The 17,067-nt window shown below is 29.2% G+C and overlaps 1 protein-coding gene across 1 annotated transcript in view; it reads right to left on the bottom strand.

The window, feature by feature from the left end:
* puf (ubiquitinyl hydrolase 1 puf) overlaps window positions 1-17,067 on the bottom strand; it is a 139,219-nt gene that overhangs the window by 39,725 nt on the left and 82,427 nt on the right. The window contains exons 24-40 of the mRNA XM_067276129.1: window positions 16,581-16,751; window positions 14,760-14,948; window positions 14,379-14,489; window positions 14,151-14,282; window positions 13,064-13,129; window positions 12,888-12,974; window positions 12,637-12,813; window positions 10,504-10,752; window positions 10,268-10,423; window positions 10,082-10,192; window positions 7,723-7,899; window positions 7,476-7,659; window positions 7,167-7,330; window positions 5,461-5,526; window positions 485-631; window positions 356-412; window positions 184-261 (exon numbers count right to left, since the gene is read on the bottom strand). Of these exons, the coding sequence (XP_067132230.1) occupies window positions 184-261; window positions 356-412; window positions 485-631; window positions 5,461-5,526; window positions 7,167-7,330; window positions 7,476-7,659; window positions 7,723-7,899; window positions 10,082-10,192; window positions 10,268-10,423; window positions 10,504-10,752; window positions 12,637-12,813; window positions 12,888-12,974; window positions 13,064-13,129; window positions 14,151-14,282; window positions 14,379-14,489; window positions 14,760-14,948; window positions 16,581-16,751 (2,322 nt within the window). The remainder of the gene's footprint in view (window positions 1-183; window positions 262-355; window positions 413-484; window positions 632-5,460; window positions 5,527-7,166; window positions 7,331-7,475; window positions 7,660-7,722; window positions 7,900-10,081; window positions 10,193-10,267; window positions 10,424-10,503; window positions 10,753-12,636; window positions 12,814-12,887; window positions 12,975-13,063; window positions 13,130-14,150; window positions 14,283-14,378; window positions 14,490-14,759; window positions 14,949-16,580; window positions 16,752-17,067) is intronic.

The raw sequence follows: 17,067 nt of genomic DNA, 5'->3' as shown, positions 1-17,067 counted from the left end.
AGTTATACTGTTTAATATTTTGAACTGTTAATTTAACATAATTCACTTTTTATAATTTTGATCATTTTTAATCCATGTTATTTTGTATACAGACATACCTTATCATAATATAAATTAATATGTTTATGTCTGCCATATCGGTTAGTAAATTATAAGTAAGTCATCAGACGATTATTTACTTACATACAAATTTCTCATATCTGCGACCTGGCAACGTAAAGTATAAAATTCTTCCAAAGTACAACTGATATGAGGACAATCCTATGAAAATTTTTCAAAATATTTTCAATTATAATCACATTATATATATATACATAAATGCAGTACAAGACCAAAAAAATAGATCTACACTTACTAAAGAGACGACGTTATTTGACAAAACACCACAAAACAATTTCTTTACAAGTTCTTTCTACAATAAACAGATATTAAACTTTAATATTAAATTACTTTCTGAAAAACAAAAATATCGTTTTTCACATACCAACTGTTGAGTCATTTCTTCTAATTTGCTGATTAAATCTGTAAAAAATTCTGCCATATCTTTCTGTTCGCCGGTATTCAGTGGTTGATGGTCCATCGTATAAACTTTACAGAAACTTCTGGGATTATATGCCTTCCGTTCACTTTCCTACAAAAATAAAGTAAAATGAGCAATTATTTATTGTGACATGGTCACAATGCCAGGCTGTAATTTTAAACCATATTTTTAAATTTATTTAATTTAAATATATGCTCTAAATCTCAAATTAGTGGCGGCTTGCTCCCGTACATCATACTTTTTCCTTAACAATAGAATCATGCCGGCAATAGGGTCTAACACCTTTCAGGAAAAATTTTTTATTTGAAATTATGTGACTTCCAGTTTGCATTGGAAGGTCATATATAGTTAATCAGGGCCTTCTGCTCCTATGCTTTCCATATATGGTCACATATTTCATCTATCTAACTCTGTTCTTGAGATTGAGGAAAGACAAACGAATGACAGTGGGAATTTATAGGTCTATAATTTTTTCAAATTGCAGTCCAATAATGTCTAATTATTTATTTAATTTTTACATTGAATTTGGCAATATCTCATGGACAATATTTACGACCCCAATTACAACAGTCCCAATTAATTATAAGTATGTGGCGAAAGTAAGACAAGAGAACAATGCAATATAAAAAAGATTATTTGGAGTCTAGTAACTTTTTACAAATGGCTTTGAATTTATAGAAATCGAGGAACAATTTATCTTTGACATTGGTAGTGGTTTTTTGATAGTGGTAGAAAAGAGACCTGATTGTTACATTCAAATTGCAGTATGGCATACGGATACTAGTTAATAATCTGCTATTAAACATAGGAATGTGGATAAAAGTATAATGAGCAGAAGGAAAGCCATTAAAGTATTTGTAGGTGTAAATGAGATCAAAGTAATCTACATACTGGTATAAGTTAGAAAAGCCAAGACGGATTTGCGTGGCATCAGGAGGATTAGTAGCTGGCAAATGCAAGTTTTGTTGAGAATAAAAAAATTGTTTAGCTTTATATTAAGTTTATTTAATACAGATGTAGGAACTGAGACCCATATAAGTAGTGTATAATCAATTAAAGATTGAAAATTAGCAAAAAAAAAAAAAATAGCATGGTGTGTGTTTTCATTTGAAATGTTTATAAAATTTCGCCAAAGCATTCTGTGATAGATGTATATCTTTTTGATTAGATTTTCTATATCTAGGTTAAAAGAAAATCTGTTATCAAAAATGAAATCACAAAATGTTATTAACAATCTATAGACATTGGCTATAAAGGAAAACATTTATTACTGAGGGAGTTTCTAAAAAGACAAAATCATAACTTTTGTTTTGCAAGAGTTTATTGAAAGATTTAATAATTTAAATGACTTGTTTATACGATTGATATGTTTTTGTAATGTGTGTTGGCAACTATTAGCTATTTTTATGTCATCGGCATATACATTCATAAAAAAAAATTTGTAATGCTAGAAAGAGTTTTCTTAATATAAGCTATACAGAATAAATTGGCAAATATAGATCCCTGTGGATGCCTATTAAAGGAGAAAAATTGACTAAAATAGAAAGCAGGTATCTTAATTTTTTTAAGTGCAAAGTAGAAAGTAATTATTAAACTTTGTTAAAATAATACCATTTATATTAAATTTGATTGATAGTTTATCCAGTAGAATATTACGGGCTAAAGAGTTAAATGCTTTTGAAATATCAATGTAGACAACATATGTTGGAAGTTTTAATTCAAAGTTTTCAGTATTCCATGTTGAATTTCTAATAGATTACTAGTAGAGTTGAGGAATCATTTAAACCGGAATGTTGGCGAAAAGAGAGGAAAGACATAATTGAATAATACATGGATCTATACAGGCACACTTCAAAAATTCATCCATTGACATCCAAAAATTCATCAATATTGGACAAACAGAATTGGGTTCATTTTTAGTTACATAGAAACAACAGACAGCAAAAACTTTTCAACCCCAGAACGTTCATTAAGTGGCTAAATAAATCTGTAAATATTTTCTATATCAATTTCTAAAATTATTTTCTTCATTTATAAATATCTCGTGTGTGTACGCAATCTTTTAAATAGGTACCCATTGGTATGTACCACATACTAAGGGTGGCACATAAGGAGAAATCATTTGGCATGTAACGTATCATACAATTTCTTTTTATCTTCTGTCTTTTTCAATCATCCTTTCATTTATCACCCTATCATTCTTTTTTTTTCTATCAGCTTTTTTATATTCATTCTAATTAAAGCATATTCATTTAATTTCTTTAAATATTGTTATTTGAAGTCAAACTTTAGCACGCATTAACATCTTTAAAGCTAAGTATGCTTAATATATAGCAAGCAAGCTCAAAAAAAATTAGGCATTCCTGGTATACACAAAAACAAGTACCCACCACTAATCTGAAGTAATTCTAAGATAAATTTATGTAAAGTAAAAATTACTTAAATATATAAAAATATTTATCATCACAGAGTCTGAGTAACAATATTCATCATCAGAGAGAACAAGGGTAAAAAATGATCATTATATCTTTAATTATTGTGTATAAGATGAACATGTTTTTGATTTTAGTAATTTTAATAGAAATATTGTACTTTAGTATAGTTACATTTTCACAACAGACAAACCAAATTCTGTCACCAATGTCACAAAAACACAAGACAAGCATTTAGATCCACATAGATTCCACCACGATCATAAAGACAACAGAACACCATAATTTTAAGATACATGTACATGGCCAAATGGCTAGCCATTTGTTGTGTGTGTTTTTTTTATTGAAAAACCATTCTCAGATACTATTTGCCATACAATCTTGTTGCAAAATCCATGATAAACTATTAGTTTGGTAGGCAAAGGGACAACAAATTGTTCTCTAGAAGATTTTGATAATCCATGGCTTTAAATTTTCCATATACAAAAACAAGATCTGTCTTACCGTAATATCCATAGCCAGCCCAAACCATGACTGATCCTCCTCCTGGTGTTGTTTCAAAATAACTCTGGTTTTTCAGAAAGTCATGCCAGTAGTAGAACCATCTAAATTAATTTTTTTCATCAGCAAAATATTCCTCTTTCATATTCTTTTTCCCAGGTCACATGATATAGTCCCAGATCAAGCAATCAAAGTAATTCTATTAGGAAGTTTGGGGGGTGATATTAAAGTAATTCTAATTAAAGGTTTTTCTTGGCCTATCTTAAGCATCAATTTTGAAATGTTTTTACCTTTATATTGTATATGTAACAATTTCCAAATTAATCATCTAGATAAATATATTGTATTTTCATGTGTATAGCCCATGGTAGAGGAATTGTTCCTGGCAAGGTGCAAAAACAGTTGCTCCCTGCACCCAGGCGGCCATAGACCATTTATTACATGTAAAATTTTCACTATTAGAAATAATAATCAAAACTTTTTGGATTATTTTTTACCTTTTACATGAACACAGAAAATTGCTAAAACAAAAATAAAACCTTTGTGTAACCAGCTACACTGTTTACGCAAATCTATAGAGGCAGCTGTTGTTCTAGAGGCACGAGTTTGTAATTGCAATTCAAAACAGATATATACCTGCCCCAACTCTTAATATGCACGCACTTCCTTACAAGTAAATTGACTTTCAAAGACATAATCTGTAGGTTGTATGTATGAAGACACAGTAGTTTGTTATATCAAATATAATAAATTTATAAGTTATAGTATGAAATAAACTAAGTTTAATTTTCACATTTCTTTAATATAACAATTTTTTTATAACATCTAAATCAGCGTTTCTCAACCTGAGGATTGTGGTGATATTAGCGAGGTTGAGGCCAAAGTTTTAAACGTGAAAACATGTATGTCGGACGTTCAGCGCCACTTTCTTGTAAGCCTAGAAGTTTGACAATGGAGTTTGAAATATCGAGCATGATTGTACCGACTTTCCAAACGCCATTGTCAAACTTCTAGGCTTACAGGAAAGTGGCGCTGAACATCCGATGTACATGTTTTCACGTTTAAAACTTCGGCCTCAACCTCGCTATTGAAGGGTGGTCATGAGAGAATAATGATATCATTTTATGAGAAAAAATCATTTATTATAAACTTATAAACATTTTACTCACAATAAAGAAAAGAAAAGAAATTAATGTGATGGTTGCATTTGTTTTTCATTTAAAATTTTCTCCATGTGTGGATGTACACGTCATACATGCATGTTCATACCTGTCGCTATAAACGCGGCGACATAAAATAATAGGAATAGTTGTATTACATTTTTTATACTGTCGGTATTTTCTTAATGTATAAAATTAGTGCAATGTGATTATATAATATTTTAAAAAATTTACATTTATAATTACAGTCAAAATTCAATTAGTAATAGTAAGGCTTACTGTTATTATTCCTTTGGGTGGGGGCGGGTCGCAAAATATTAATTTTATTTATACAGTAAAGAGTCGTTAATCCGAACCCCGATAATCCGAATCGCCGGTTATCCGAAGGATTTTCAGTTGGACTGTGTCGTGCTGAATCAAACATTTTTGATTTACTTCTAAAGTATAATTTTCATGTTTTTATATTCTTCAATATATTTACTTTGTTTGTACAAAATAAAGAAATAATTTTTAACGATACAATAGCCTCGATTATTATTATAAAAATTTTCGTTAAACTTAAAATTGACAAAAATTCAACACGAAGCGACACGCAACGGAGAAAAGTTTGAACATCGGACAGGTTAATATATTTTTCGTACATAATCAGTTATATAAACAAATCACTAATCCGAACAACTCCAGTCCCCAATTGATTCGGATTAACGACTCTCTACTGTATTTACTATTTGGGGGGTTGCAGAGCTAAGAAGGTTGAGAATCACTGATTTAAATAATACTCTCATAACAAACACAATTTTTAATATAATAAATGTATCAAACTTACCAATAGATAGGCAAACATTCTTTGCAGTTCTCTTAGTGTATTTTCATGCTTGCTTTCTGTACTAATCTATAAAATACATTTAGTAAACACTAAATGAGCCACAAAATATACTTCCATTGGTCATTTAAGAAAATATTTCAACTTATGAAAAAATTGTTTATGCAAAAAAAAATGGAAATTTAGAGAACATATATAGAGAATTTAGTCAAATATGAATAGTTTCATTAGAGGAATAATCAACTTTTAAAAAAACAAAAATTAAATGAACATATTTATTTAGCCTAATTAGAAAATGCTTTTGTGCTCCATGAAATGTTACTTGAGCAACATTTCAGCATTTCATGGATGACCGGGTAATAAGCCAAAACACTTTCCCATTTCTTGGCCACCCTGGTCATCAGACCTCAACTCCTGTGACTTCTGATTATGGGGTTACCCACAAAGTCACTGTTTATGGTGATAAACAATTTGACGGAATTGAAAAATGTGATACACCAACATGTCTGTAACAATCCTCTTGATATGCTAAGTGCTATTGTTGAGAACACAGTAAAGTGATTTAACTTGCTTTCAGGAAATGGTGTCCACCATTTCCTGAACATGCTTTGTAACACATTTCAGAAATGATTAAAAACATTTTCAACTGATGTCTTCAAGTCTTATTTTGTTTAACACTATTGCATAAAGTGCTGGTGGTGAGTTGTTATACTTTTTTTTTTTGCAGAAAATAAAATCCCATGCTTTCCTGTAAACTATTACCAAGTTTGATAACATTTTGTCCAGTAGTTTTCCTTTTATGACCATTTCAAAGTGGAACTTTAATTATAAAGACCCTGTATAGCGATCATGTTGCCAAGACTGTGGTGATAATGAAATTACTGCAGGTTCCGAGGGGGGAAAAAAAACAGTCACAGTGGGAAGAATCTTAAAAACTAGATAAAATAAAAGTCGACATTTAGGAAAAGGTTTTCTTCAAAAGATGACTTTCGTAACTTTGTAAGTCTACAGAGCTGTATTAGAATAAGATACAATCTGTTTGGAAGTATAAAACTGAAAAATAATGTAATACATACATAAGACTAACTGCAAATATTTGAAAAAATTTTTCCATCCCTAAAAAAAATTCCATATTTTAACTGATTTTTAATAGATCTTACCAAATTTTGTGTTTTGCTCAAATTGTTTGTACACAGACCTACAAGATCTTATATAGAATAAAATACTTTAAAGACATACTAAACACATCAAAACTCCTAAGATCAGTAAGTGATTTCGAGTTACTGCTATCTTGTATAAACCTTTGAAAGCATTTTTCAAAAACACTTCAAACTAGACTCAAACTTGTAATAATTTTATAATGTAACTAACACTAAGCAGCTTGCTGCAAGTGCATGTTACATGGAGGATTACAGCAACAGAAATTCAGTCTGAAGATGCGCTAAGTCAAAAGCACTTACCAATTCTGCAAGTTTTATTATATTCAGTACTCTTTAAAGGCATTTAATTATTTTTAAGTTTATATTTTGGTAATTTTATGTATATCTAACAAGATCTTTTAAAAACTGCAACTGATAGTTAAAAAGCATTATAATAATTTGATGGAAAAAGTATTTGAAACGTTTACATTTTATTGGTGTTAAATTGTATTGCTGAACCGAGTCTATTATTATATTATCGTCTCTTAAAAACTTTACTATTTTTTTTACCTTGGCTGCTAGAATAGATGCTCGAGCTTGAGGCATCATATATAAATGTTGCATGCATGATGCCAAATAGCAGGTGGCACCTAAATTCGTCAATCCCACGTAACCACAGTCAGATCTCCCGTCTTCGTGAGGCCAATAATCCCAAGGATACGGTGCATGAGATTCTGTAGAAAATATTTTGATATAACCAAAAGTATTTAATTTGAGAAATACTTTTAAAATTAACAAATGTAGTAATTTGTCAATACTACAGTGTATATATATATAAATTTTACTTGATATATAAACAAATTAACATTAATATTTCACCTGGACTATGTTGTTTCAACAGTTTTGCATGAAGAAATTTGTAATTTTCCTCGCAGCCTTTGACCAGTTCAACTAATAAGTCGAATGCTGCAGAACGAACAGGCTGAGATTTACACTTAGGTAAATATCTATGACCCGGACTCGGTAATGCAAACAGACAATCAAACACTTGCAAAAGAAATTCCTAAAAAAAGTCCAAAAATTTACAAAACTGCTTTCCTTCCATAGAATATTTAATATTTCGTACCTGGCCTTCTTTTGAAAACTTAAAAGGAGGATTATGTTTTATCACAACTGTCGCTAGTGTAAGCAAGCCTCTCAATCCGTCATCTTCGACTGTATTGTGCCTCGTCTCCCTAAAGTCACGACTGATGACCGCTTCTGCTAGGTAACGAGCCAAACTTTCCAGATCTAAGAGAGATTTCTGAAAAGAAAAATTTTATATTATGTGATCTAATAAAAACACTAATAATGCATGACATAATTAGTAATTAATTTTAAATTTTGCATAAAATTAAATGTTAAGTTTTAAAAATATAATTTTTTCACAAACGTAAATATTTAAAATGTGTTATACAGGATTCCTACTCAAATTTTTGTTTTAATTTCTATGACTTTCCCTGACCTCTGATCAGCTTTGTACAAATTTCCTGACTCTCACATCTCTTAAAGTATGGCACATTGACAAAATAAAACAGCATTTGACTTCCTATGCACGTATGTTTTGCTTCTCCAATGTTTGTTAGTTATTTTTTCTAATTAACAGTTATATATTTTTTATAATTGCCAAATTGTTCAAATTAAAAATAAAATGTTTTATTAAAATTCTGTTATTATTCCACAACCATAAAATCTACATGGCTTTAAAAAAAGAAAAAAAGCAATTATTTGTTATTATTCATTAACAAATTCTATGTAACTCATGTACAAAAGTATATATTTATTAAATTTCCTGAACTTTACAGAATATTAATAAACTGGAAAAAAATCAGAAACTGTTTTGTTATGCAATCAAAATTATTAAAATGAAAAATTATAAAAAATACCATTTAAATTATTTATCATTTTGTGTACTTTGTAAATTTTTGGGAAAATTTTGTGTAAGCTTAAGAGAAATTTTGGGTCCTAAAAATATTCTTCACACCTTTTCAAAAGTTGTATTGTAAAATTGCTGCCTGGAGATGGCTACACTTAGTCAAGCATATTGTCAGCAAAAAATCAACAAGGCAGCCAAGGAAGCAAATTCCCTAACTTTTTGACAATTTTTAACAAATTCTTTGACATTCCATGACTTTTTCTGAACACATCCCTGACTTTCCAGGTGTGTAGGAACCCTGGTTATAACTTAAACAAAAATATAATACATCATATAACAATTAACAGTAGATTAATTCAGACTAAAACATTAATAAATTCTGAATAATTATTAACTAATTATCCCAGAGTTAGACGTGAATCTGCAACTCTCACTCTGGGTCATTTCTTTTCTTCCAACATTCTAAATTATTTATTATATATTTATTTAAATATAATTATTAAATGTATCAAGCAATGACTCCTTACACCTACTTCTAGGATAAATTACTTTACATTTAATTATTGATAGTAGCATTATTACAGTGATATAATCCAACAAACATTTGGTATTACTCTAATTTAGTTATTGGTTGTTTATACTAATATATAGATATCACCAAATTAGTAGGAAAAATTCATCCCATAATGGCATAAATTATACTTCTATAACACAGGTTACCAAACTACATCTTGCAAAGGTCAGTTCAACTGGCACGCCACCGCACTGTATGCCATAAATGAGCTAAAATATAATTATTTATATGAAAATATCACACATTGTAAATTAACTTACTATGTAAAAAATTTAAAATAAGTTTAGGTAAAAATGCCAAAATTAGTCGAATCTGATTCTTGCATTTGACAGTAATATAATTTTTAGGAAAATCAGTGAAATGAAAAATTCGGTGACTTTTTGTCACTTGGATATCACAGCTCTTTTTGTGTAAATAGCTGCAATCAAGTTTCCAAAAAAAGCGATTACGAGCTTGCTGCAGGAATCTTGTTTCTGTAGTGGTAAATAAATATGTTGGTTTTCTTTATGTTTTGGGTATTCAGTATACTGTATTGAACAAAATGGTTATGCGGCCCACGCCCCTCATTCTCTCAGTTATCCAGCCCGCTGTGAAAAAGTTTGGTGACTCCTGCTATATAATATCATTAAATAAAAACTGAAAGCTTTCTTAAACTATGGAATTTTTAAAGTTTGTAAACTGAGGATGGACTTTGAAAATGACCAAACTAAAAATATCAAAAAAAAAAAAAACATGAAAAATTTCTTATACAAAATTTCTATATTAGTCATTTTCAACTTTGTGCAAACTCTGATGACACATCATGTAACTAATATATTTATCATGGAAGAAATTCAAATAAGCCAAATAAGGCTTAAAGATATTTTTGGGATAAGTCATTATATATTTCTTTTTAAAAAATAAGAAAAAACTATACCATGTTGTTGGTCAAACAGTTATATATAAATGAAATAAATTTCTGGATGAATAAATTTGTTTTAAAAAATTGATTAATACCTGATCTTGTGCATTTTCTTGAAGTATGTCGTCGTCCAAACTATCGACCAGGCGACATATTAGCCAAAAATAATCTTTACATCCCGGTCCATACGGTTCTTTCTCTTCTTCCTAAAAAGTAAGATCTAAAAGTTAAAATAAAAAAAAAACCCAAAAAAAAAAGTACATAAAATAAATAATTCCTACATCTGGTCTTGGAGGTCTCATGTTTTGTGCCACTGACAAAAAGCTCAGTAAACTGTTCAGTAATGGAGCGATGAATCCCAGTCCCGTCTTTCCATCGACAGTTGATCCCAGACACAGCCGATACAGGCCTGTACATGTCTCCCTTCGAACTGCGGGCTGTAAGTAAAATGTTTGTCATTTAAAACCAAGCTAACATTTGATTAAATCATTTAAAATTTTATACTTATAAAATTTACCTCTGGATCATCCAAGACTAGTCTTTTCAGCCACGATTCCAAATCAGGATGTTGAAATAAATAGGTTTTGACGAGCGGTTCGGAAACAGCCCAAGACACCAACAATGTCATTGCACAATACACAACTTGAGCTCTTCCCCAAAATCCTGTTTTGTATTGATTGGGATCGCACGGTAAAGCAGCTTCATATAAAATACTTAATAAAACTTTCAGTACAGATTCCACTTCACACATCATTTGTAACATAACCTAAATCATAAAAAGTATACTTCTAAGTCTCAAATTCAAAAAAAAAAAAAATATATATATATATATATATTAATTCATAAATTATTGAACAGTTGTATAAAGTTAATTCTAATTTAATTTTTGACAGAAATTACTGCACTTGAGGAGAGTATTTGGTTCTGGCTAACAAATCAGAATATTGACTTCTAATATTATGAAAAAATAATCATTCTAAGATGTGAAAACTAATAAACTGAAGCAAAATTTTACAATCAGGCAACTTACAATCAGGTTAACAATCAAAGTAATCTGCTCTGAAAGAAATATGTTTTAGAAAATATATTATATTCAATTTAGGTGTGTCCAATTTCTTATTCCATGGCTAAAATATAAAAAAAATTGCACTCTGTACACTGGAGGTCCTATTTTTAACCATTTTTGGAATATTTTTTTCCTGTATTATTATTATTTTGTTCCTTTGTCTAGTTACTTGCTTTCTTGATTTTACAGTTAAAACTAAATGAAATTGTATAGTGTGTTGCATGTTAAGCAAATTTTTCGAAAGTAGCCATTTTATGTATATGCATCATAAATTTATCAGCCCTGTACTAAGCCACAGTCTATCATATATTTTTCCTTTGGTATGATTCCAAATTATACTTACGCATTCACCTTATATGTATAGCAAGTGATCTGATATACAGTACTACACAAATTAACATAAGCTAAAATAAATTTCATTGAAGTCTGTTATTTTATATCGAATTTATTATTGTCCACACCATAAATTATATCTAGTACATGCTTAATAAATAAAGTAAGTTGTTTTAGTTATTCATGTTTTGCACAATAAATGATAAATAATACATAACTGTAAATATAATTTTTACTAATATTAAATCAAACATCTTGCAAGATTTATCAGACTACGTTTGAGCTATTTATTTAGTTAACTATGATTTGACTAAAGATTCGAAGTTAGATTATAGCCTTGTGCTAATCTTCAATGCTAATAAATAATATCAAAATACTACATAAAAAATTGATAATACACTGCTAAATAAAATTTATAGTACACTTTTGTTTTAAAACATTGAAGCCTTCTTTGGAAATGAAACAGGATTGCATTCTATTTACTTCATCTTTCTGGTTTACCCTAGCATAATATAGTAGCCCAATAAATTTGGTAAGTAAATACTTAGTTTCATATTACTAAAATCAGGCTGGTTCATTGGTATGTACCAAGCAAGAGTAAGTTAAACTGGTAGAGAATCAGAGCCAAGAGTCAAAGATGACCTCAGTAGGCAAGACAAGACAACCTCCACAATTACATAGCTTTTATTAATATTGATCTGAAAGTAAAGACTTAGAAGTCTGGGTAGTGTACTAATAATGCATTGGTCCAATATGCAGAAAAGTCAAGTCCCCACCATGAGTCAATCTTTTCTTCTAGATAATTAGAAATTATTTAATTTACTTAAATTGAACTTCTAGTTATTAATATTAATTAATACAAGATGGTAGTTAAACAACCTGCCTTTGGTTAAATTATATGGTTAATTAACTAAATTAGTAACCCAGACATAGCCTAATACATCTAGTAACTAACTAATAGATTTAATATTAATAAAATCTGACCAGTTCACTGCTTATGTACAAGATCTTAAATATAAATTGTATGTTCTTAATCAAACAAACAACATATATCTAATATTTCTATTCCATAATACTATTTCATTTTAATTTGAGAGAGAGACTAAAGTTACTATAGTTACGAGATTAAAGTTCCTTTAATCTCACATAACTTCAGTAGAAAAATTTATGTATATATATTTCAAAAATAATACAAGAATCATCTTATAATGTAAATTAGTATTTCAAGTCACAGTACAAAAGAATTTTTACCTTATTAAGTTTTGGAATAAGTAGTTTATCTGTGCTGCCTTTTCTAGAACGTTTAGTTTTCTTGCGAGGCATTTCTCCATTATCGTGCCCATCTTCGATGACAATTTCGTTGTCTGTACTTCCAATGCCAAACTGATATATCAATCTCAGCAGACAGGCAACACAATCTTGGTTCCACTGATAAAAAAAATTCAAATATTTGAAATTATTTCCATCATAAATTTGAGCAGAATTAAAAATATATATTTTACTTCATTCCATTCTTCTCCATCTCGTGCTTGAAGGACTCCGGAAACAAATATGTCAAATAAATGTCTCAATCCACCATGTTCCACAAACTACTCGGTTACAGCGAATGGTTTAATAATAAAATTTCAAATTAATATACAGTATATAAAATTCATACAATTCAGAAACTTTTACATACTTTTTGTGCCCATGCTATTTCCTGATGAGATGACTGCTGCTGATCAGTAAGAGAGGATTTATAAGGCTATAAAAAATGAAATGCACAAAGAAATAAGTATTCATAAAATAGATTTTTGTTATTTAATTCAATCTGCAATACAAACGTGTGTTTTTTTTTTGTTTTCAAAAATAAAATTTATAAATTTTAACATTTGATGCCAAATATATTGAATTAGCCAAACAAGAAATTCAAAATTACTGACAAAGAACATTACCCAAGTATCCTCCTCTAATTTTTATGCTTTGATCGCATTGTCTGATTTGTGTTATAAAAGAAAGTCATTTGCTGCACAATTTAAACTAAATAGGATTTTGATATACCTAAATGGTAAAGTAATTAATGTTTTACGTGACTCCAAATGTTCTTTTTGTGGAACAACAGTGATGGATATGAGAAAACACATTCTTGATTCTTGTCATATTCTTTTGAATGTTCAAGTTGCTACACTGCCATCTGATTTTTGTTACCAAATTTTATTCGGTGATAATTTTGCCATGCTATTTTTGTATAAATTATATAATTTCTTTGTTCATGTATCAAACTTAAAACAACAATGTTCTTTAACCCCCTTTGTAATAATGCCCATTATATCAAATAAAGATTGATGATGATGATGATTACATAAAATGTACGTATTTCTTTTGTATTTTAATATAACTGTTCTATAATTAAATATTTACATATTACTCTCTAACATTTAATCAGCATTTGTTGTTTTGAAAAACTGAATTAATTCACATTAAATAGCAGTTCTACTGCTTTTCAAAAGGCACAAACTAATGATGTTTTAATGTATTTATTACTTTTTAACTAGTCTTGTCGTCGTCATCCAACACTAAAAGCAAACATCATTTTTCTACATCTTTCTCCTCTTCTGGTATATTGCATCAATAATTTCTATTTTAGTAACTGAATTCCTCAAATCTGTCTTATTCAACATTTAATGTCTTGCCAATTAAAAGATATATATGACAAAATGTTCTTAGAAACAAATAAGCTATCTTAATGTTACTCTTAAAAATGTAATAGTAATAAAAATACTTACGAGTGATTTATTTAGTTTAGGACCCTGGCGTCTTAACGACTCTACAATCTGAAGAGAATACATTAATTTAGGAGGACCTTCAGGATTCAATAACTTTTGCAACAATGCAGTGTTTTTACCCGGTTCTTGATCCTATAGTTTTTGTTAGTAGATAAATTATAAATATGATGTTAATTTTGTGATATCCTAACTTTAAACTTTTAAAAAAATAAATTGTGATGACTATACTTTAGCAATGTCCTTAAATCCTTGTAGCACAACGGGAGAGGTTGGTAGCATCGTTAAGATTTCCCAAACACGCCGAGATAATACTTGAGCTCTAGTATGAGCAACTGGTTCCTTATTTTAGAAACACAATTATAATACATTTTAATAAACAAAATTAATTAAATTACAAATTCAAAACAGTTAATGACATTTTATCATCTTGTAACAGCAAGATTATATAAATATGTAACAATATCAAACATAAAACTATTTCAACCCTGATAGGTCTGAGAAAGTTTTAATGTTAAGAAAATTTCAATAGACTACTACCAAAAAACTTGATAAATAAAAAAATAACTTGCAAGAAAATTAATAATGTAAGTAATATTTAAAACTACTTACTCCTGCTCGATTTACAGCTTTGTAATAACCAAGTTGTTGCATTAAACTAAATAATTGTTCAAAATACAGTGGCTGCAATAATAAAGTTATCGGAAGACGTTCTTGTGGTGGAGGAGGTAACGTTGAGGCAGGTTCAAGTCCCTCTCTTCTACGCACTGGTCTGGCTGCTCCGACCGAAACAAAAACCAACTGAAATTTTTAAAAATTTTGTACAGAAATATCAATGACTGTAGCCATTAACCCCTTTCTGTCCGCAATCGAACTCAGTTCGATCGGTTTACATAGCGTTACACAGAAAATGGTGTTTTAGACCCTCGGAGAAAAAAAATCGGCGAAAAAAAAATGTTTTTTTGGACTTTCGGATGTATTTTCAGTCCCCAAATTTTTTGAAAAATTTTTTCCCGCGCGAAAAAATTTTATTGCGATTTTAATTAACCCTTAATGACGGGCAATTAACGCTTAATTGTTTTTTTATGGGATTTTTTTATAGAACTTTATTTATCCTTCTAAACTTCTAGCGCACCGATTTTACTTCGGTAAAGTTATTTAAAGCTATTTTCTGATGTAAAAAACAACATCCAATAGTTTTTTAATTTTTTTAATTAATAGATTTTTTTATAATTACGTTTAATTAAGTCGGGGGGGTCGGAAATTTCAATAAAAATCGTAATTAAAAAAAAAAGTTTTGAAATATCCAGCCATCTAGTATTCACCCTACTTTTTACCCTTCTCCTCCCGAGAGTTTCATGAGAATGTCCCGCGAAACACGACACCAGCTGTTCTCAAGGTCATCCAGCTGTGTAAACAATGACTCATCAGTGTCAAGTTTCGCGCTAAGGCGAGAAAAAGGAAATTGTACTTTGAAGTGTTTTCTTCAAAATTAACACATTTCTTTCGTTTTTTTTTAGTTTTGACTATTTTTAATTATAATTTAATTATTAATTATGATTTTTTTTAAAATTCGCGCGGACAAGAAGGGGTTAATTAAAATTTTTATTGTCAAATGTTAATAATAATATTTATCAATTTTTAATAATTTGTAATTGTTAACTCTAATCATTACTGTTTTTTGTGTCCTTACTCATTGGTGTTTAAAATATAAAATCAAACATTATTTTTTTATTATTAAATTTGAAATTGTGTCTTCCTATTTGCTTTCTCTCCTCGGCACAATAAAGTGCAACTGATTAGACACACGGCAGTTTTGACACACCAATGAATAAATAAATAATATAAAAAAACCACCTTGTATCTAATCAATTGCACTTCATGGTGCTGAGGAAACAAAATAAATCAAACAATTAAACATTCAATAAATAACAATAAAGAAGTCATATGACTTGAAAAATTTTATTTGTAAGATTTATAAAAGTCTCTTGTTATTTCTATAGTCACAAAATCTTCAGAATTTCTATTTAAAAGTAATAGTTTTCTAAAAATGTTAACAGAATCCAAAAACATTTAAATGTATTCAGTTTGAATCATTTGAGAAACAATAGGGATTTACATTAATTTTTTTTAACTTTGGCATGCATATGCACACATGTAAATAAGCTTATAAGTAAGAATACTTAAATATACACAACCTTATACTTGTCTGAATGCATTTAACTTTTATTTGCTCTTAATTATTTTGTTGTTTACTATATTAAATTATTTATATTAGAAACCAAATTACAAGAAATAAAACAATTCTCACAGAATACAGATTCGTATCATTCATAAAAGTCACATTTATAGTAACATTTGTGTAATGCTGCAAATTTAAATCCTATTCAATTACATTATTAACAAAATGTAACTTTTAATTAAAATAATTACCTGTAAATCTTTGAATCCCATTTCTGAAAGTGTTTTCTCGTCCAAATCACAAGTCAATTCTTGACCTTGAGAAATCATTCTTATCGGGCCTTCGGATAGCATTGTACCCAAAATGGGAGACAGGGCTGAATTACTTCCGCTACTACTACTTCCGCAACTTCCCTCGATATCCTGTAAAAAATTTGTTTGTTTGAGCTAATTTTGTATAATATTCTCATGAATTCTAATTTCTCTTCGTTCTTTAATTAAACGACGCAAATGAAAATACAATTAAACTTTAATGCCAAGATTCACAATACAGATTTCTCTTTAAAGAATTTTTTCTGTAAAATGTGAAAAGTATGTGTCTTAAAATTGCAAAAATTTTGTACTGTATCATAAAAATCCGTACTGTTTTTTAATGTAGTGAAATATTTATTGTATACAAAAACATTTTCAGCGTTTTCATGTCAACTCTAGTTACATAGAACTCTTGAAAATGGAATGC

Source organism: Centruroides vittatus, unplaced genomic scaffold (genome assembly GCF_030686945.1).
Source record: "Centruroides vittatus isolate TY-2023 unplaced genomic scaffold, ASM3068694v2 contig_677, whole genome shotgun sequence".
NCBI lineage: Eukaryota > Metazoa > Arthropoda > Arachnida > Scorpiones > Buthidae > Centruroides > Centruroides vittatus.
The sequence above is the reverse complement of the archived record's forward strand: the minus strand, read 5'-3'. Positions and strand labels throughout refer to the sequence as shown.